The sequence below is a fragment of the Ranitomeya variabilis genome, chromosome 5 (genome assembly GCF_051348905.1).
Source record: "Ranitomeya variabilis isolate aRanVar5 chromosome 5, aRanVar5.hap1, whole genome shotgun sequence".
Lineage (NCBI taxonomy): Eukaryota > Metazoa > Chordata > Amphibia > Anura > Dendrobatidae > Ranitomeya > Ranitomeya variabilis.
The window spans coordinates 678,440,502-678,463,045 of record NC_135236.1 but is presented as its reverse complement, the minus strand read 5'-3'; the positions used below and the strand labels follow the sequence as shown (position 1 = coordinate 678,463,045).

At 51.1% G+C, this 22,544-nt stretch overlaps 1 protein-coding gene and 1 long non-coding RNA gene across 2 annotated transcripts; one reads left to right on the top strand and one right to left on the bottom strand.

Moving 5' to 3' along the window:
• Positions 1-85: 85 nt before the first annotated feature.
• ERGIC2 (ERGIC and golgi 2) lies at positions 86-6,487 on the bottom strand. The gene is made up of 13 exons (XM_077266951.1): positions 6,330-6,487; positions 6,058-6,166; positions 5,718-5,764; positions 5,567-5,637; positions 4,338-4,378; positions 4,165-4,266; positions 3,905-4,000; positions 3,362-3,417; positions 3,073-3,171; positions 2,854-2,951; positions 2,613-2,775; positions 2,450-2,529; positions 86-372 (listed from the first exon to the last, which is right to left on the bottom strand). Exons 1-13 carry the CDS (start codon positions 6,433-6,435, stop codon positions 304-306), a joined length of 1,137 nt encoding a protein of 378 aa, XP_077123066.1. The 5' UTR covers positions 6,436-6,487; the 3' UTR covers positions 86-303.
• Positions 6,488-8,253: 1,766 nt separating this feature from the next.
• On the top strand, positions 8,254-21,467 carry LOC143777035 (uncharacterized). The gene is made up of 3 exons (XR_013215962.1): positions 8,254-8,510; positions 10,533-10,646; positions 21,134-21,467. It is a non-coding gene; the product is annotated as an uncharacterized LOC143777035 (long non-coding RNA).
• Positions 21,468-22,544: the final 1,077 nt, after the last annotated feature.

Genomic DNA, 22,544 nt, shown 5'->3' with positions numbered 1-22,544 from the left:
AGCGGGTTCAGAGTGTATTACTGTTATTACAGTCAGTCCTGCATAGCCTTCAGGAGGTGAACAGTGCCATCTTGTGCACAGAAACTACATCACACACACGTTTAATGAGGGGAACGGTGAGGACTGTTGTTACATGGGCTTTTTTTTATTACCACCCAGCTTTCCCAGGTTCCTGAACAGCACAGCTGTCTGTCCATTGCTGTGTAATGGCGCCCAGAACAGCCACCTTCACATAGGACAGATTGCCCCGAATAAGTCACCAGAGCCGGACGTATAAAACAGCGGAGGATCGGTTTATTTTGATCATAGAGGGTCCGGGGCGGAGGTCTCTGCGCTGTGATTGGAGGAGAGAAGATCCTGGACGTGGTTCTCCTACAAATAAATAAAACCATCATTATTATTTCATACCACAGTTTTCATAATGTGGATGAGCAGAGCCGACTCCGCACTATTTCACCTGTCAGGACATGCTGAGAGTTGTAGTTACAGAGCCAGATGTTGGGGATGATTCCTGAGGACTAAATTGGGTCACATTGAGAGAGGGGGTAAGGGGGAGATGCGGCTGCAGCCTCATGTTGTGGGAGAGGAGGAATCACATTACAGTGACAGGCGGCATACTGTGAGTAGGGGGGAGAGGGATCACATTACAGTGACAGCCGGCATACTGCGAGTAGGGAGGAGAGGGATCCCATTAGTGACAGCCGGCATACTGTGAGTAGGGAGGAGAGGGATCACATTAATGACAGCCGGCATACTGTGAGTAGGGAGGAGAGGGATCACATTAATGACAGCCGGCATACTGTGAGTAGGGGGGGAGAGGGATCACATTACAGTGACAGCCGGCATACTGCGAGTAGGGAGGAGAGGGATCACATTACAGTGACAGCCGGCATACTGCGATTAGGGAGGAGAGGGATCACATTAGTGACAGCCGGCATACTGTGAGTAGGGAGGAGAGGGATCACATTACAGTGACAGCCGGCATACTGCGAGTAGGGAGGAGAGGGAACACATTACAGTGACAGCCGGCATACTGTGAGTAGGGAGGAGAGGGATCACATTACAGTGACAGGCGGCATACTGCGAGTAGGGAGGAGAGGGAACATTACAGTGACAGCCGGCATACTGTGAGTAGGGAGGAGAGGGATCACATTACAGTGACAGCCGGTATACTGCGAGTAGGGAGGAGAGGGATCACATTAGTGACAGCCGGCATACTGTGAGTAGGGAGGAGAGGGATCACATTACAGGGATAGCCGGCATACTGTGAGTAGGGAGGAGAGGGATCACATTAGTGACAGCCGGCATACTGTGAGTAGGGAGGAGAGGGAACACATTAGTGACAGCCGGCATACTGCGAGTAGGGAGGAGAGGGATCACATTACAGGGATAGCCAGCATACTGTGAATAGGGAGGAGGGATCACATTAGTGACAGCTGGCATACTGTGAGTGGGGAGGAGGGATCACATTACAGTGACAGCCAGAATACAGTGAGTAGGGAGGAGAGGGATCACATTACAGTGACAGCCGGCATACTGCGAGTAGGGAGGAGAGGGATCCCATTAGTGACAGCCGGCATACTGTGAGTACGGAGGAGAGGGATCACATTAATGACAGCCGGCATACTGCGAGTAGGGAGGAGAGGGAACACATTACAGTGACAGCAGGCATACTGTGAGTAGGGAGGAGAGGGATCACATTACAGTGACAGCCGGCATACTGCGAGTAGGGAGGAGAGGGATCACATTAGTGACAGCCGGCATACTCCGAGTAGGGAGGAGAGGGATCACATTACAGGGATAGCCGGCATACTGTGAGTAGGGAGGAGAGGGAACACATTAGTGACAGCCGGCATACTGTGAGTAGGGAGGAGAGGGATCACATTAGTGACAGCCAGAATACTGTGAGTAGGGAGGAGAGGGATCACATTACAGGGATAGCCAGCATACTGTGAATAGGGAGGAGAGGGATCACGTTAGTGACAGCCGGCATACTGTGAGTGGGGAGGAGGGATCACATTACAGTGACAGCCAGAATACTGTGAGTAGGAAGGAGAGGGATCACATTAGTGTCAGCCGGCATACTGTGAGTAGTGAGGAGAGGGATCACATTACAGTGTCAGCCGGCATACTGTGAGTAGTGAGGAGAGGGATCACATTACAGTGAAAGCCAGCATACGACGAGTAGGGAGCAGAAGGTATCACATTACAGTGACAGCCGGCATTGAGGAGGGATCACATTACAGTGACAGCCAGCATACTGTGAGTGGGGAGGAGGGGGATCACATTACAGTGACAGCCGGCATACTGTGAGTAGGCAAAAGAGGGATCACATTACAGTGACAACAAGCATGATAGGAGACTGGAGGAGCGAGCACCAGATCACGATGCGTTTTCTTCCCCCCCCCCAATAACACTCCTGTTAGAGGAGGGTCAGTGTTGCACTCACTTCATGACGACTGTAAACTCCAAGCTTGAAACGACAGCAAACAACATCCACAAAGAACTCGGCCAGCCCGTGGATCATCCCTGAGAGAAGAGAAACAACCAGTAAAAGCTACAAATTACACACCCCAGACCACAGAAGTGCACCCCTGGGGGTAAGGACAAACCTGTGGTGGTGAATATCCCCCCAATAATGCCGCAGAGACGCACAAGAAACTTCCACAGTGGCATGTGGTCCTCCGTCACGGTCACCATTAACGAGCTGATGTCATACTTCATGAAGATCCCCGACACTCCGTGGCTGCCGGTGGCGTGATTAATGGCACGCTCCTGTAGCGGCACAATGGAGGCAGTGAGGGGAGGGTTTATTATAAGCCGCCTGTGACGTCATCAGTAAGGGAGTCTCACCCTCTCCGTCACCGAGAACTGGTGCGTGTCGCCGTACACCTTGTGCGTGTGCAGTTTGGTTGGGACGATGGTGATGAAATACTGGTACATCTGGTTACCTGCGGCAAAGAAGTGAGAGGTCATCAGGCAGGAGGAGGACGGTGATGCCTCACGGGGACACGGAGCCTTCATCACTAATCACTCGCACACAAACCACTACAGTAGAGGGAGTGCACTTACTTTCCTCTGCTATTTTTTCCGTTCCATCCAAAGGGTTGATGATGCCGGGCAGGACTTCTCCGAAGGACAAGTGATCGATGCGATGAGAGAAATTATAACCTGATTGTAAAGGAAAAGCTCCGGTCATAGGCTGAGGGCAGCCCGGAGGAGAAGACCCCGAAGAGAAGACCCGTAGGAGAAGACCCCGAAGAGAAGACCCGTAGGAGAAGACCCGGGCCCCAAAGATAAGACACCGACCCTGCCCACCTACTAGAAAGAAACGGGCACCGTCTTCTGATAATATACTCACTGTCGTGGCTGACAAGAGCGGCCAGATGTGCGTGACCCCTGGGATGTGGGATAGCCCTACACGGTATAGAAAAGGACAGTGTGTAAAGAATCCACATACTAATCTGCTGTGTGCATACATTATGAGTGCAGCTCTGGGGTATAATACAGGAGGTAACTCAGGATCAGTAATGTAATGTATGTACACAGTGACTGCACCAGCAGAATAGTGAGTGCAGCTCTGGGGTATAATACAGGATGTAACTCAGGATCAGTAATGTAATGTATGTACACAGTGACTGCACCAGCAGAATAGTGAGTGCAGCTCTGGAGTATAATACAGGATGTAACTCAGGATCAGTAATGTAATGTATGTACACAGTGACTGCACCAGCAGAATAGTGAGTGCAGCTCTGGAGTATAATGCATTATGGGTACTTAAAGTCCAGTCACTTGATGCAATGATGGTCGGTGTTCACATTACTGCTATGTGGGGAGCACACATTATGTACGATGTGTGTGACCGGTGCCTGGTGGATCACACGCTCGGTACAGAATAACATACTTGCCCACAGTGATGTGGAAGTTTCCGGCCACTTTATTGATATCGAGGTGCCCGTGGATCCGGCAGGCGCTGGGCGGCTCAGAGGGGAAATCTTCCCTAAAAAGCAGAGAAGACTGTCTGCAGCCGTTATGTGGGAGAGTTACATCCCCGCCACATAACACCGCCATATTCACTCCCAATATACAGTGCAGCAGTATAAAATGGCCGTTACGACCCACAACGGGTGGAGTGTTGTGTACGAGGGTCTTCGGGCGTCTCACCTGGGGGGCAGGGCAGTGACTGAACTCCTCATGGCGCTCTTGAACAGGAGGTCCTGTAATGACGCTTCGGCCTGGAGTCTGTTCTGAATCTGCTGCAGCATCCTACACACAAAGGAACGATCATGAGACGCAATATGGCGGACGCCGGACCCCCACCGCCCCCAGAATCTCACCTCTGCCACTGCCGCTGCACAGGAGACAACTCGAAAACGACCTGAAAAACATAAGACGTTGTCAGGACTCGTATCTGATGGGCAAAAAATACATCGCTCTATCAGAGATCCCAGTAATATGGAGGCAACAGGATGGCTCCCCGCGCATCCTGCCAGCCTGCGGTGCCCCCCTCTGTATGTGGGTGCATCCTGCCAGCCTGCGGTGCCCACCTCCATATAGGTATCCGTCCTGCCAGCCTGCGGTGCCCCCCTCCATATAGGTGTACGTCCTGCCAGCCTGCGGTGCCCCCCTCCATATAGGTGTACGTCCTGCCAGCCTGGGGTGCCCTCCTCCATATAGGTGTACGTCCTGCCAGCCTGGGGTGCCCCCTCCATATAGATGTGCGTCCTGCCAGCCTGCGGTGCCCCCCTCCATATAGGTGTACGTCCTGCCAGCCTGGGGTGCCCTCCTCCATATAGGTGTACGTCCTGCCAGCCTGCGGTGCCCCCTCCATATAGATGTGCGTCCTGCCAGCCTGCGGTGCCCCCCTCCATATAGGTGTACGTCCTGCCAGCCTGGGGTGCCCTCCTCCATATAGGTGTACGTCCTGCCAGCCTGGGGTGCCCCCCTCCATATAGGTGTACGTCCTGCCAGCCTGGGGTGCCCCCCTCCATATAGGTGTACGTCCTGCCAGCCTGGGGTGCCCCCCTCCATATAGGTGTACGTCCTGCCAGCCTGGGGTGCCCACCTCCATATAGATGTGCGTCCTGCCAGCCTGCGGTGCCCCCCTCCATATAGATGTGCGTCCTGCCAGACTGCGATGCCCCCATCCATATAGATGTGCGTCCTGCCAGCCTGCAGTGCCCCCATCCATATAGATGTGCGTCCTGCCAGCCTGCGGTGCTCCCATCCATATAGATGTGCGTCCTGCCAGCCTGCGGTGCCCCCATCCATATAGATGTGCGTCCTGCCAGCCTGCAGTGCCCTCCCATATAGATGTACATCCTGCCAGCCTGCGTTGCCCCCTCATATAGATGTACATCCTGCCAGCCTGCGGTGCCCCCTCCATATAGATGTGCGTCCTGCCAGCCTGCGGTGCCCCCATCCATATAGAGGTGCGTCCTGCCAGCCTGCGGTGCCCTCCCATATAGATGTGCATCCTGCCAGCCTGCGGTGCCCCCCATATAGATGTGCATCCTGCCAGCCTGCGGTGCCCCCCATACAGTCATGAGATGTGTGTCCTGCTCACCGGCTCGTACACCAGTCCTTCCGCAGACGTCACCATGGTCTCCGCCAGGTCCAGGACATCGGCGCCGACATCTGGAGGGCAGAGAACATATGAGAAGCAGCAGAGGGAGGACACAGCCACTACGCCACCTGCTGGCCAAGAGCAAACTTACACTGACACCTCATGGCCACCGTGATGTCGATGTTCAGCCGTAATTTACTGGAATGTAGTAAAAATAATAAAAAGGTAAAAATTAGAATAAAAAGATCCTCAACATCCAGCTCCACATCTATATCCTGGCTACATGTCCTGCTCTGCCCCGCCAGGCCCGCCGTATGCCGGGGACGCCCCGCCAGGCCCGCCGTATGCCGGGGACGCCCCGCCAGGCCCGCCGTATGCCGGGGACGCCCCGCCAGGCCCGCCGTATGCCGGGGACGCCCCGCCAGGCCCGCCGTATGCCGGGGACGCCCCGCCAGGCCCCCTGTAATTACACGATGAGGACGGATAAGAACCTGGTGAAGTCTTTGTCCACCTCGTAGTCGTATCTCATCCACGTGTCGCGATACACCAGGAATTCCAGCACTGTGAGGACGGCCATGACGGAGAACGCCAGGAGAGACACTGGGATGAGAGAGGAGTGTGAGTACCAAGGGGCGGAGTGCAGGGGCGCCGCCATGTTCTGGGGATGGAGACCCCCATATTACACCACAGGTGACTGGCCGCTCCTCGGAACTGGCCCTATATATCTGTAGAAGCCCCCAGAAGATCAGAGCAGCTCACGTACCCGTCCCCCTACTTGCTGACGTTTCCACGTAGCTGTCAGGCACTTTGGGGAAAGCATCGAGCTCCTTCACCAGGGTCAGCGTCTTCTTGCGGCTCAGCCGCCTCATCTTCCAGACTCCGGCGCCCACCTATGACCGACCTGCAGGACGGCACCGACCACAGCACAGATGTCAGTGTTAGGGGGAGCGGCATGGCGCCAGTGTAGCATCGGGAAGTAAGGGGGCACAGTACAGTAACATCAGCACAGGTGCTGGGTCAGAGGGCACAGTACAGGTGTGGGGTCAGTGTCAGGGGGGGCACAGTTCAGGTGTGGGGTCAGTATCGGGGGGGTGCAGTACAGGTGTGGGGTCGGGGGGCACAGTGCAAATAGGGGGTCAGTATCGGGGGGGCACAGTACAGGTGTGGGGTCGGTGTCAGGGGGAACAGTACAAATGGGGGGTCAGTATCAGGGGGGGCGCAGTACACGTGTGGGGTCGGTGTCAGGGGGGGGGCACAGTACAGGTGTGGGGTAAGTGTCAGGGGGGGCACAGTACAGGTGTGGGGTCAGTGTCAGGGGGGGGCACAGTACTGGTGTGGGAGCGGTGTCGGGGGGCACAGTACAGGTGGGGGGTCAGTATCAGGGGGGCACAGTACAGGTGTGGGTCGGTGTCGGGGGGCACAGTACAGGTGTGGGGTCGGTGTCGGGGGCACAGTACAGGTGGGGGGTCAGTATCAGGGGGGCACAGTACAGGTGTGGGTCGGTGTCGGGGGGCACAGTACAGGTGTGGGGTCGGTGTCGGGGGCACAGTACAGGTGGGGGGTCGGTATCAGGGGGGCACAGTACAGGTGTGGGGTCGGTGTCGGGGGGCACAGTACAGGTGTGGGGTCGAGGGCACAGTACAGGTGCGGGGTCTGTGTCGGGGGGCACAGTACAGGTGGGGGGTCAGTATCAGGGGGGCACAGTACAGGTGGGGGGTCGGTGTCGGGGGGCACAGTACAGGTGTGGGGTCGGGGGCACAGTACAGGTGGGGGGGCAGTATCAGGGGGGCACAGTACAGGTGTGGGGTCGGTGTCTGGGGGCACAGTACAGGCGTGGGGTTGGTGTCGGGGGGCACAGTACAGGTGTGGGGTCGGTGTCGGGGGGCACAGTACAGGTGTGGGGTCGGTATCGGGGGGCACAGTACAGGTGTGGGGTCGGGGGCACAGTACAGGTGTGGGGTCGGGGGGCACAGTACAGGTGTGTGGTCGGGGGCACAGTACAGGTGGGGGGGTCGGTATCAGGGGGGGCACAGTACAGGTGTGGGGTCGGTATCGGGGGGGGGCACAGTACAGGTGTGGGGTCGGGGGCACAGTACAGGTGGGGGGGTCGGTATCAGGGGGGCACAGTACAGGTGGGGGGGTCAGTATCAGGGGGGGCACAGTACAGGTGTGGGGTCGGTATCGGGGGGCACAGTACAGGTGTGGGGTCGGGGGCACAGTACAGGTGGGGGGTCGGTATCAGGGGGGGCACAGTACAGGTGTGGGGTCGGGGGCACAGTACAGGTGGGGGGTCGGTATCAGGGGGGGCACAGTACAGGTGTGGGGTCGGTGTCGGGGGGCACAGTACAGGTGTGGGTCGGTGTCACAGTACAGGTGTGGGTCGGTGTCACAGTACAGGTGTGGGTCGGTGTCAGGGGGGCACAGTACAGGTGTGGGGGTCTGTGTCGGGGGCACAGTACAGGTGCGGGGTCGGGGGGGGCACAGTATATCAGACATTAGTGGCAGCCGCCATTGCTCCCTCACCCTCTTCCCCCGGACTCCCGGCGGTGCTTCCAGCAGTGACAGAGCTCCCTGTAGCCAGCAGGGGTCGCACAGGTTTCCCCTCTTCCCGGATCCAGGTGACAGAGACCCCGGCTCTTGTGTCCCGGATCATCACTGACGGTAGAGGCTAAATCCAAGTCGGCTAAAGGACCTCTGCCCATGTGACCGGAAGGGGCGGCGCCTCTTCCTCCATAGAACAGACAGAGCAGACACGAGGAAGCTGTGGATGTCATGGCGGGATTTCGTGCAGGATTTGGTTTTGGAGTGTTTTGTGCAGGATTTGCCTCTTCCTCCATAGAGCAGAGCAGACAGGAGGAGGCTGTGGATGTCATGGCTGGATTTCGAGGATTTTTGTGCAAGATTTGGGGTATTATGGGGGTCATTCTCCAAAGTCATAGATCAGGTAAGTTGGAGTCTGCCTGGGGAGAATGGGGTGGTGTTGCTTGCATGGGGCTGCTGGGGAGAATGGGGTGTTGCTTGCATGGGGCTGCTGGGGAGAATGGGGTGGTGATGCTTGCATGGGGCTGCCTGGGGAGAATGGGGTGATGATGCTTGCATGGGGCTGCCTGGGGAGAATGGGGTGATGATGCTTGCATGGGGCTGCCTGGGGAGAATGGGGTGATGTTGCTTGCATGGGGCTGCCTGGGGAGAATGGGGTGATGTTGCTTGCATGGGGCTGCCTGGGGAGAATGGGGTGGTGATGCTTGCATGGGGCTGCCTGGGGAGAATGGGGTGATGATGCTTGCATGGGGCTGCCTGGGGAGAATGGGGTGATGATGCTTGCATGGGGCTGCCTGGGGAGAATGGGGTGATGATGCTTGCATGGGGCTGCCTGGGGAGAATGGGGTGATGTTGCTTGCATGGGGCTGCCTGGGGAGAATGGGGTGATGTTGCTTGCATGGGGCTGCCTGGGGAGAATGGGGTGGTGTTGCTTGCATGGAGCTGCCTGGGGAGAATGGGGTGATGTTGCTTGCATGGGGCTGCTTGGGGAGAATGGGGTGATGTTGCTTGCATGGGGCTGCCTGGGGAGAATGGGGGGTGTTGCTTGCATGGGGCTGCCTGGGGAGAATGGGGGGGTGTTGCTTGCCTGGGGAGAATGGGGGGGTGTTGCTTGCATGGGGCTGCCTGGGGAGAATGGGGTGATGTTGCTTGCATGGAGCTGCCTGGGGAGAATGGGGTGATGTTGCTTGCATGGGGCTGCCTGGGGAGAATGGGGTGGTGTTGCTTGCATGGAGCTGCCTGGGGAGAATGGGGTGATGTTGCTTGCATGGGGCTGCTTGGGGAGAATGGGGTGATGTTGCTTGCATGGGGCTGCCTGGGGAGAATGGGATGTTGCTTGCATGGGGCTGCCTGGGGAGAATGGGGTGGTGATGCTTGCATGGGGCTGCCTGGGGAGAATGGGGTGGTGATGCTTGCATGGGGCTGCCTGGGGAGAATGGGGTGGTGATGCTTGCATGGGGCTGCCTGGGGAGAATGGGGTGATGATGCTTGCATGGGGCTGCCTGGGGAGAATGGGGTGATGATGCTTGCATGGGGCTGCCTGGGGAGAATGGGGTGGTGATGCTTGCATGGGGCTGCCTGGGGAGAATGGGGTGGTGATGCTTGCATGGGGCTGCCTGGGGAGAATGGGGTGATGTTGCTTGCATGGGGCTGCCTGGGGAGAACGGGGTGATGTTGCTTGCATGGGGCTGCTTGGGGAGAACGGGGTGATGTTGCTTGCATGGGGCTGCCTGGGGAGAATGGGGGGGTGTTGCTTGCATGGGGCTGCCTGGGGAGAATGGGGTGATGTTGCTTGCATGGGGCTGCTTGGGGAGAATGGGGTGATGCTTGCATGGGGCTGCTTGGAGAGAATGGGGTGATGTTGCTTGCATGGGGCTGCCAGGGGAGAATGGGGTGATGTTGCTTGCATGGGGCTGCCTGGGGAGAATGGGGGGGGTGCTTGCATGGGGCTGCCTGGGGAGAATGGGGCTGATGTTACTCGCATGGGTCTGTGTGGTGTGCAGGTCAGTGTGTGTGATGTCACTTGCGGTGGGGGGGGTGCAGGAAAGTATAGTGCTACGTGTGTGGGGGCGAACAGGGGAGGGGATGGATGATGATGGAGATCTGAGGGATTGATATTACTTAGCATGAGAATCTCTGCCTGGTGGTGAGGGGTCGGTCCTGTTTGTTTTCTTTTGTTTTTTTTTTTTGTTTTTTTAATATACATAAAATGTGTTCTCATTAATATTATTGGGGACACATGCTGTCAGGTTGATGACTGAGCTATGACCTCTGGGAGCGAAGCAGCTTTACAACAATGTCTCCAGATCCCTGGCTTTATTCTCCCCTCGCACGCTGTGCTGGTCAGTATTAGCCCGGTGGCCACTGGTGTCAGCCACTACTTGTATCCAGTTTTCTGCATGATTTTTTTTCTGTTTTATTCTAGGTATTGTGACTTTTCCCCATCCTGTGCCCTCCAGAGCAGTGACCTCCCTGCAGATGTCATTTCATCACTGGACTTCTTTTCACCAAGTGGAATGGCGGTGCCCCCACAATCCATGTGAGGACCCAAAGGGATGACACTGTGGGCGTCTGATAATGTCAGATAGATGAGTATAATTACTAAATTGTCTCCCTCCCCCGCTCTCCGTCTCCCCCGCTCTCCGTCTCCCCCGCTCTCCGTCTCCCCCGCTCTCCGTCTCCCCCGCTCTCCGTCTCCCCCGCTCTCCGTCTCCCCCGCTCTCCGTCTCCCCCGCTCTCCGTCTCCCCCGCTCTCCGTCTCCCCCGCTCTCCGTCTCCCCCGCTCTCCGTCTCCCCCGCTCTCCGTCTCCCCCGCTCTCCGTCTCCCCCTGTTAAAGGGAACCTGTCACCCCCAAAATCGATGGTAAGCTAAGCCCACCAGCGTCAGGGGCTTATCCTACAGCATTCTGTAATGCTGTAGTTAAGCCTCCAATGTATCTTAAAAGATGAGAAAAAGAGGTTATATTATACTCACGCTGGCGGTCCGATCCAAGTCGCGGTCCGATCCAAGTCGCGGTCCGGTCCTGGGCCTCCCATCTTAATAGGATGACTTCCTCTTCTTGTCTTCACGCTGTGGTGCGCAGGCGCCTGGAAAGGTCAGAGGGGCCTGCACACTGCAGTACTTTGTGCTGGAGCCGCAGCGTGAAGACACGAAGAGGACCAAAACAAAAGTCAAGGGTGCTCACTATACTTAGGCAGGGGTGCTCTGGAGAAAAAGAGTCCAATATTCAGGTCCTTCTCAAAAAATTAGCATATAGTGTTAAATTTCATTATTTACCATAATGTAATGATTACAATTAAACTTTCATATATTATAGATTCATTATCCACCAACTGAAATTTGTCAGGTCTTTTATTGTTTTAATACTGATGATTTTGGCCTACAACTCCTGATAACCCAAAAAACCTGTCTCAATAAATTAGCATATCAAGAAAAGGTTCTCTAAACCAGAGGTCCCCAACCGCCGGTCCGCGGACCAGGACCGGGCCGTTGGGGTTTTTCAGCCGGTCCGCGGCGCCCCTGTTCAGCGGTCACGTGGGACCGCTCATTAGAGAAATGAATAGGCGGCTCCACCTCCCATAGGGGCGGAGCCGCATAATTCATTTCTCTAATCAGCGGTGCCGGTGACCGCTGACAGAGGAAGAGGCTGCGGCACCCGGAGACCAGCTGTCCGGGAGAAGGAGCGGGACGCCGGGAGCAGGTAAGTATCGCATATTCACCTGTCCGCGTTCCACACGCCGGGCGCTGTCTCCATCTTCCCGGCGTCTCTCCGCACTGACTGCAGGCAGAGGGTGCGATGACGCACTAGTGTGCGCGCCGCCCTCTGCCTGATCAGTCAGTGCGGAGAGACGCCGGGAAGATGGCGCCGAGGAGCTGCAAGCAAGACAGGTGAGTATGTTTTTTTTTTTTTTTTTTTTATTGCAGCAGCAGCTATGGGGCAATAATGGTGCAGAGCACTATATGGCACAGCTATGGGGCAATAATGGTGCAGAGCACTATATGGCACAGCTATGGGGCAATAATGGTGCAGAGCACTATATGGCACAGCTATGGGGCAATGGTGCAGAGCACTGTATGGCACAGCTATGGGGCAACGGTGCAGAGCACTATATGGCACAGCTATGGGGCAATAATGGTGCAGAGCACTGTATGGCACAGCTATGGGGCAATAATGGTGCAGAGCACTATATGGCACAGCTATGGGGCAATAATGGTGCAGAGCACTATATGGCACAGCTATGGGGCAATAATGGTGCAGAGCACTATATGGCACAGCTATGGGGCAATGGTGCAGAGCACTATATGGCACAGCTATGGGGCAATAATGGTGCAGAGCACTATATGGCACAGCTATGGGGCAATAATGGTGCAGAGCACTATATGGCACAGCTATGGGGCAATAATGGTGCAGAGCACTATATGGCACAGCTATGGGGCAATGGTGCAGAGCACTATATGGCACAGCTATGGGGCAATAATGGTGCAGAGCACTATATGGCACAGCTATGGGGCAATGGTGCAGAGCACTGTATGGCACAGCTATGGGGCAATAATGGTGCAGAGCACTATATGGCACAGCTATGGGGCAATAATGGACGGTGCAGAGCACTATATGGCACAGCTATGGGGCAATAATGGTGCAGAGCACTATATGGCACAGCTATGGGGCAATAATGGTGCAAAGCACCAGGGAAACAAGCATGGTGCTCCCACTCATTCTGAACCTATGGTAAGTTGAATCACATTCTCATTATAAATGTCATAATTATATGATAAGTATGCACTAAGCTCCATCCCTCCATAACCCCACCCCCATATGACCAAAGCCCCGCCCCTGCCCCACCCCCACCGGGCCATGGAAAACTGGTCTTGCTTAAAGCCGGTCCCTGGTGCAAAAAAGGTTGGGGACCTCTGCTCTAAACGACCTATTACCCTAATCTTCTGAATCAACTAATTAACTCTAAACACATGCAAAAGATACCTGAGGCTTTTATAAACTCCCTGCCTGGTTCATTACTCAAAACCCCCATCATGGGTAAGACTAGCGACCTGACAGATGTCAAGAAGGCCATCATTGACACCCTCAAGCAAGAGGGTAAGACCCAGAAAGAAATTTCTCAACAAATAGGCTGTTCCCATAGTGCTGTATCAAGGCACCTCAATGGTAAGTCTGTTGGAAGGAAACAATGTGGCAGAAAATGCTGTACAACGAGAAGAGGTGACCGGACCCTGAGGAAGATTGTGGAGAAGGACCGATTCCAGACCTTGGGGAACCTGAGGAAGCAGTGGACTGAGTCTGGTGTGGAAACATCCAGAGCCACCGTGCACAGGCGTGTGCAGGAAATGGGCTACAGGTGCCGCATTCCCCAGGTAAACAGCGGCAGAAGCGCCTGACCTGGGCTACAGAGAAGCAGCACTGGACTGTTGCTAAGTGGTCCCAAGTACTTTTTTCTGATGAAAGCAAATTTTGCATGTCATTCGGAAATCAAGGTGCCAGAGTCTGGAGGAAGACTGGGGAGAAGGAAATGCCAAAATGCCTGAAGTCCAGTGTCAAGTACCCACAGTCAGTGATGGTGTGGGGTGCCATGTCAGCTGCTGGTGTTGGTCCACTGTGTTTCATCAAGGGCAGGGTCAATGCAGCTAGCTATCAGGAGATTTTGGAGCACTTCATGCTTCCATCGGCTGAAATGCTTTATGGAGATGAAGATTTCATTTTTCAGCACGACCTGGCACCTGCTCACAGTGCCAAAACCACTGGTAAATGGTTTACTGACCATGGTATTACTGTGCTCAATTGGCCTGCCAACTCTCCTGACCTGAACCCCATAGAGAATCTGTGGGATATTGTGAAGAGAAAGTTGAGAGACGCAAGACCCAACACTCTGGATGAGCTTAAGGCCGCTATTGAAGCATCCTGGGCCTCCATAACATCTCAGCAGTGTCACAGGCTGATTGCCTCCATGCCACGCCGCATTGAAGCAGTCATTTCTGCCAAAGGATTCCCGACCAAGTATTGAGTGCATAACTGAACATTATTATTTGATGGTTTTTTTGTTTGTTATTAAAAAACACTTTTATTTGATTGGACGGGTGAAATATGCTAATTTATTGAGACAGGTTTTTTGGGTTATCAGGAGTTGTAGGCCAAAATCATCAGTATTAAAACAATAAAAGACCTGACAAATTTCAGTTGGTGGATAATGAATCTATAATATATGAAAGTTTAATTGTAATCATTACATTATGGTAAATAATGAAATTTAACACTATATGCTAATTTTTTGAGAAGGACCTGTATTATAGATAACTCCGGCACACCATAAATCTTCAGCAGTAAATGTATATTTATTATCTCAATTCAGTAGACAGCGGGATGCCATACAGAAAAGAAAAACGATCACAATTGTGGGTATCCCCAACGTTTCGGCATCAAATAGCCTTTCTCAAGGGGTATCAGTTTATTTGTGATGCGACCAACAAGGTGAAAGGCTCCCGCTTAATCTTTTCAGCGTCCGGAACAAGGCTCCAAGTAAGGACAAAATGACAAGGACAAAACCTGACCGCAGCATTTTGTCCTTACTTGGAGCCTTGTTCTGGACGTTGAAAAGATTAAGCGGGAGCCTTTCACCTTGTTGGTCGCATCACAAATAAACTGATACCCCTTGAGAAAGGCTATTTGATGCCGAAACGTTGGGGATACCCACAATTGTGATCGTTTTTATTTCTGTATGGCATCCCGCTGTCTACTGAATTGAGACACGAAGAGGACGTCATCTGATGAAGATAGGAGGCTCCGGACTGCGATGCCCATCGGACAGGACTGGGACTGTCCCTGGGTGAGTATAATATAACCTCTTTCTCATTTTTTAGGATACATCGGGGGGCTTATCTACAGCATTACAGAATGCATTACAGAATGCTGTAGATAAGCCCCTGATGCTGGTGGGCTTAGCTCGCCCTCGATTTTGGGGGTGACAGGTTGCCTTTAAGCACCACAATACAATTTTTGCAGCTAAAGCACAGTGGACTTTGGTAAAAAATGTGTTTTTCTTTTGTTATTAATCTGTCTTTAATGTTTAATTAATTGTTTTGATTTCTAAAACTCTTTATTATTGATTTGTATGTATGCATACTTATATATTTCTCTTTTTTATTTCTAACTATTCATCTTGTAATAAACTTGTTTGACAGCTATGAGTTGAAATTTCATTTCCTTGCGGATTTACGTTCTATGGGATAATGGGGAAGAGACAAAAGGTCGGGGGTGCAGTAGCTCTGGTGGTGGTGAGGCGGCAGAATGGTTATTGCAGGCTGTAGGCTTTCCTGAAGAGATGAGTTTTCAGGTTCCATCTGAGGGATCCAAGGGTGGCGGATAATCGGACGTGTTGAGGCGTGGAATTCGAGAGGATGAAGGATATTGGGGAGAAATCTTGGAGGCGGTTGTGTGAGGAATAAGTGTGGAGGAGAGTAGGAGGTCTTGGGAGGATCGGAGATTACGTGAGGGAAGATAGTGGGAGATTAGTTCAGAGATATAGGGAGGGGACAGGTTGTGGATGGCTTTGTAGATCAGTGTTAGTAGTTTAAACTGGATTCGTTGTGGAATTGGGAGCCAGTGGAGGGATTTGCAGAGGGGAGAAACAGGAGTAGCGAGGAGAGAGGTGGATTAGCCGGGCAGCAGAGTTGAGGACAGACTGGAGTGGTGCAAGAGAGTTAGCGGGGAGGCCACAGAGGAGGATGTTGCAGTAGTCGAGGCGAGAGATGATGAGGGCATGCACAAGCATTTTAGTAGATTAAGGGCAGAGGAAGGGACGGATTATGGCAATATGTTTGAGTTGGAGGCGACAGGAGGTGGCAAGAGTTTGGACGTGCGGTTTGATGGACAGGGCAGAGTCGAGAGTTACCGCGAGGCAGCGTATTTCAGGTGTGGGAGAGAGCGTGATGCCGCTTACCATAATAGATAGATCAGGTAGGGGGGATACGCGAGATGGAGGAAAGATGAGTTCGGTATTGTCTACATTGAGTTTTAGGAAGCGAGAGGTGAAGAAGGAGGATATGGCTGCTAGACACTTCGGGATTCTGGACAGCAGAGAGGTGACATCTGGGCCAGAGGGGTAGATCTGAGTGTCATCAGCATACAGGTGATACTGGAAGCCATGGGACTTTATGAGTTATCCTAGGCCAAGGGTATAGATGGAAAAAAGTAGGGGCCCCAGGCCAGAGCCTTGAGGGACTCCAACAGAGAGAGGGTGGAATGAGCCAATACAGTCTGCTGTGCCTGCGCAACGACCGCAGAGTTGCCCAGATCTTCCTTACTGATTACTGGGTGGCCACCCTGCTGGATCCCTGCTGCAAAGACAAAGTACCATTATTTGTTCCGTCACTGGAGCGGGATGGCAAAATGTGTGAATACAAGCACATGCTGGTAGAGGCACTACTGACGGCATTCCCACCTGACAGAAGAAACACAACGCAGAGGAGGAGGAAGTCGCCAACGCAGCTGTGGCACCACCTCAGAGGGGAAGGTTAACATGGCTAAAATGTGAAAAACATTCATCAGCATGACACAGCATCCAGCACCACCATCTGATACGGTCTATACAACCAGGTGCCAGTGTTATAACAACATGGTGGAAGAGTACATGTCTATGTCCACACGTCTGCATGTACTAAGTTGGGTCTGCCCATTTAACTTCTTGGTTTCCAAACTGGACACATGGCCTAGGCTTGGAAGTGCCGGCATGCCCCGTGGCAAGTGTAATGTTGGAACATTTGTTTATCAGAGCAGGGGATATCACACATAGGCGCATCCACCTGTCCAAAGCCAACGTGGCCACTCTCGCCTTCATTAAAAGAAACCAGGAGTGGAGTCCACAGGACTTGTCTTTGCCTTTGGCAAACCAGACAAAGGTACCATCTGCACCCAGACATTGTTATATTTTATTTGCCATTTGTTTTATTTTGGGGCCTTACCAAAAAGGAAGAGAAATAAAATCCACCAAAATAATGGCCTGCCTCTTCCACCTCCACTGCAATGTCCACCTACATCTCCTCCTCCACTAGGACATCCGACTACTGTATCTACATTGTTCTTTTTTATTTTATACTATGTTCTTTTAAATGCTGTCCCTAAAAAAAAAAAAATCCTCCAAAAAACTGTTGGATACCTCATCCCCTGCCTCTTCCACCTTCATCGCCACATTCGCCTCAAGCTCATCCACCTACTACACCTCCTCCTACATTTGGACCTATGCCTCTTTTTTCAAGATTATTATTACTTTTTATTCTCTGTTATTTTAAGTGATCTTACTATCCACATTTGTTTTCAGGGCTATTGTCCTGCTTACCCCCTTTTTGTTCTATTTTTCACCTTTACCGCTTACTACCCCCATTTTACCATGCGAAAGTACGAGACCACATTAACTGTGAGCTGGTCTCATTATGCTGGGAAGGGCCCAATAAAGATTTAACTTTTCAGCTTATTAATCAGTGAACAGCTGTCTGCTTTTTCTTTGCTGGTTATTAAAAAATGGGTGGACTCATCCAAAAAATTAATTGGGGCCCCCTCTATTTTTAATAACCAGCTACGGCAAAACAGACAGCTAAGGGCTGATATTAAAAAGCTGTGAAGGTCCATGGATATTGGCCCCTACCAACACTAATGAGACTAGTCCTCAGCCGCACGAGAAATGGAGCATCTATTAGGGTATATTTCCACTGTCAGGATGGCCGGCGGTATCGCCGCAGCGGCGAAGCCCCGCCCCCTTTCTGCGACGCGATCATGCCGGATGTGTTAACTCTTCACATCCGGGATGATCGCTTGCTCCCATAGGGCCCTGTGATATGCCTTGCGGGGACGCTGCGTCCCTGCAAGGTGTACGGACATGCTGCGATCCAAAAAGACGCGCAGCATGTCCGGAGTCGCAGGGCCGCCGCGTGCGGGTTTCCACGCATAGTGGAGACGGGATTTCATAAAATCCCCTCCACTATGCTGGAACATCTGGACGCTGCTTGTTTGACGCTGCAGCTCTGCGCAGTGTCAAACAAGCAGCGTTTCCTGACCGTGGAAACATACCCTAAGAAGCGCTAATTCTTGAGCATCGACTCAGCTCTTCCTGATTGCATGTGTGCAGTGGCAACTGGGGTAATATATACAGCTCTGGCCAAAATTAAGAAACCACCACATCAAAACCCTGCCATGGGCAGCCCATTCTCCAGACCTGAACCCCACTGGAAACCTCTGGAATGTAATCAAGAGGATGATGGATAGTCACAAGCCATCAAACAAAGAACTGCTTACATTTTTGCGCCAGAAGCAGTGTGAAACACTGCTGGAAAGCATGCCAAGATGCATGAAAGCTGTGATTAAAAATTATGGTTAGTACACAAAATATTAATTTCTGAATAGTGATGGGGTCGAGCAAATTGGAATACTCGGGTACTCAGCCAGAACAGCGAACCCAATATAAGTCTATGGGAGACCCAAGTACTTTTACTACGATCTCCCCCGGGGGTCCTTTTAAGGTCTAAAAATGATGGAAACACTGCTCAAAAGACACAGGAACATCATGGGGATCGCCCCTGAAAAAATTCCTGACTCCTAGTTCACAGCCTTAATAATTTTTTTCCGAGATTCATGCCATTTTTCCTGGTGCCACAAAAAACACATTAAAACGAAACCAAAATGGGTTTTGCTGGCCTGTAAGGCCAAATATTTAACCCCAGGCCGAAAATTTCCTCTCCCTCTTAGGCTGCCGTCACACAAGGAGTATTTGGTCAGTATTTTACATCAGTATTTGTAGCCAAAACCAGGAGTGGGTGATAAATGCAGAAGTGGTGACGTGTTTCTATGATACTTTTCCTCTATTTGTTCCACTCCTGGTTTTGGCTACAAATACTGATGTAAAATACTGACCAAATACTGCTAGTGTGACGGCAGCCTTAGGCTTAGTTCAGACGCAGCGTTTTTGAAGCGTTTTTCAACTTTAACATTGCTTTCAACCACTACAAATGCATTCACTGGGAAATGTCATTGTAACATTTAACTGGCCATGTGGTGTGTGACACATAAGCAGACCCATCTTGTTTCATTTATAAAGGAGGGACTCTTAAAGTCACAGAGCCTATTTTTACTGGCATCAGGCGGCATTAATCTTCTTAAAGGGCCAATATGAAACAGTGGGTCTCCTAAGCTGTTGTAGCCTATGCTGTGAGTGGATGGGCTGCCAAGAATTACGACGCACCACAGTACCCCTGTCATAAGATGTCCAGGGGGGACTCCTGAAAAAGTGTTGCATTGAATTCAAGGCCTGCCCTGCTACCAATTCATATGCACCCCAATAAGCCTTTGAACCCACATACTGGATGGGCCCCTGAAAATCCACTTCACAATATGCATTTTGTACTCCGTACTCCTTTGTTTTACACATTGGCGGCAAGGCCAGCCCTGCTGCATAGTCATATGCACCCCATTAGGCCTTGGAACACACATACTGGATGTGCCCATGAAAATCCACTCGTATTTTTTATGGTATGATGGTTCCCTCTTTGCAGAATTATTTACAGGAAATTTGGCAATTGTGTTTGCCATGTTTTTAACACTAAGGTTCAGATACGGCTTTAAAAAAGTCTAATCCTAGCAATACAAAGCAATTTCATTGCAAACTACAAAAATCAAGGAATATTAAGATTGAATAGTGTGAGTGCGTACATTTTTGTATATGTTACCAATAACATACAAAAGTTAATGATTACATATAAGGATTACATAGATATACTGATTACGTGTATATATGAAGATTAACTTCATACAGTCTACTTAGATCATCACCAAGAGGCTTTTAAATATCATCCGTCTGGAATATCCGAGAAGCAACACCAAGACAGAGAACCCCTTTGAGATTACCTACACTGCATGGGCGTCCCCAATTATGCAGGTATCAGCACACTGTACATGTACAGGTACCCCAGTTTTGGTATCTGTCTTAGTCATGTTTCTCTGGTCTTATATAGTGATTTACACTATGTAGTAACTCTAGTTTCACCCAGACCTTCAAGTGACCAGCTTTCACGGGTGTATTAAACTGAGATATCATGGAGTCATCAGACGAGTGGCCATAAACCACTAGAAAATAAAAACCACAAGGATTTAGATCAAACCACCACAGGCAGAGTTTCAGTAAACCTTAATGTTTTACAACGACAAACAGCAAACATATAGAGGCTTCAAACTGTTTCTGAAGTGAGAAAACAAACATTTATCAACATGGTGCATTATGAGCATTATGAGCATTGTCTGTCACATTTGTAAATGTTTTACAAGACATGCAGCTATGTGATTGTCTGAATGCATTCGGTGTACAGTATTTCAATCTTGTTTACAAATCGCCATTTGTATATTCGCCATTTGTACATTTGAGGCAGCCAAAGTTATCGCTCTCAAGGAGAGAAACTAATATAGTGGACAAAGAAATATTTGTAATAAACTACTGAGCCAAACTAACATCATTGCATTATCAAATTTATATGAAGTGTATTGTGTCCAATTTGCGCAACCAGGCAACACAAAAAGGAGCTTTTCCAGTGAGCTCTTTAAGGTACACAAATGTGAAGTGTTTGCTATCAAGGATGTGGTTTCACCAATGGGGGGTACCTTTTTTAAAAATATACTATTGCCATCACAGCCACCCATGCCCAAACTTCACGGGCCTATAACAATACAAAGCATGTTCACCCAGGTCATGTTGTCGGAGATAAGGAAGAGACATTGCAGGAGACAGTTAAGAATTAGGGCCAATGTAGTGGTGTGGGTCTCTGAGACTTGTAATGCAGTGCATGATCTGCCAAACAATTCCCCAAAGGGGGTACTGTCAAGGTGAAAAGATATATCTTCATACACTTTTTGTACTGTTGTATTCTTATACTGTGAAACAATAAGTTTTTCCCATCTGCTAGCTAATGTAGATGTAATTGTATTTAAAATGGCTGCCAGTATTCACCTTTGCCCTACTTTTTGTCTCTGAGGAAAGAAGTATCATTTCTTCTTAAATTGAAACTTGAGGAATGTGAAGAAAGGAGGATTCGCCAGGAGACATCAGGACAAATCAGAAAGACTGAATACTAGACATATACTGCTTAAACCCCGCCCAATGCATTCCTTCTCCTAACACACAATATAGTACTGTGTATCCGGAAATAAACGCAGTTGCTGTGATCGTGGCCGATACTGGTAGACGCACGAGCATCAACTGAGATTGAACCAGCTATTTGTCTGACTCATTCTTACCCGGTACCAAATGCTCTGCTCATACTTTAATTTGGGATGACTGGTGAATGAGGGTTATTGTCGTGACGACCCCGACAGTACCTTTTTTAAAAGTACACTAGTGCCATCGCATGCCCCTAGCCCAAATATTAACGGCCTATAACAGTACTGAGCATGTTTACCCTGGTGATCTAGTGGCAGGAACATTTTAGATTGCAGGAGAGCAAGTTAAGAAGTCAGCCCAATGTAATGTCATGCCCAGTTCCCCAATGTGTTGTCCTTTTTAAAAAAAAATAAAAGAGTGCCATCAGAGCATCCTTGGCCAAAATGCACCGTACAGACCACGTTCACGCTGGTGATATATTGGTTCTGGAGGAGGAGGATTAGGATAAGGAGGAGGATAAGAACAAACAGACCAAATCTGTAAGCGTATACCCATGTTGGGTTGTGAAGAGGTGCATAAGAATACGCCTCCCCAAAAGAGAGAATGTATTTGAGGTTATGTTTTGCTGTTTTCACTTGGTGGTGTACAGAAGTCTTTCCCAATCCAGGCCTTGTTCATTTTTATAAGAGTCAGCCTGTCAGCATTTTCAGTTGACAGGCGGATGCGCTTTTCTGTTATAATTCCACCAGCGGGACTAAAAACCCTCTCTGACAGAACGCTAGCAGCAGGGCAGGCCAGGACCTCCAAGGTGTAGACAGCCAGTTCATGTCACGTGTCCAGCTTGGATACCCAATAATTCAAAGGCACATAGGAATCCCGGAGGATGTTTGCACGATCTGCAAGGTACTCCCTCACCATCTTCCCAAACATTGCACTTCTTGTGACAGCACCCCTTGCCTCTGTGCCGCCACGATGGGAGTGTCTGAGAAAACTGTCCCAGAACTTGGCCATTGTTCCCCTGCCTGAGCTGGATTGTACTTCTGTCTCTCTCTTGCTTGGAGTCCTTGGTTGTACAACAAACTCTTGAAGTCTGCTGCCAGCATTCTCACATGGGAATTTTCTAAGTAATTCCGCTACAAGGGCCCTGTGGTACTGCAAAATTTTAGTACACCTCTCTGCCTCAGGCAGAAGAGATTGAAAGTTCTCCTTGTAGCGTGGGTCTAGAAGTGTCACCAACCAGTAATGAGTGTCACCCAAAATTTTGATAATCCGAGGGTCACGTGAAATGCAG

Excerpts from the sequence above, each read along its gene's own strand:
- ERGIC2 (XM_077266951.1), bottom strand. The coding sequence starts at position 6,435 with ATGAGGCGGCTGAGCCGCAAGAAGACGCTGACCCTGGTGAAGGAGCTC. Across the intron at positions 2,530-2,612 it reads GGGGATATTCACCACCACAG|GGATGATCCACGGGCTGGCC; the intron begins GTTTGTCCTTAC and ends CTCTTCTCTCAG. Across the intron at positions 373-2,449 it reads GAGTTTACAGTCGTCATGAA|GAGAACCACGTCCAGGATCT; the intron begins GTGAGTGCAACA and ends ATTTATTTGTAG.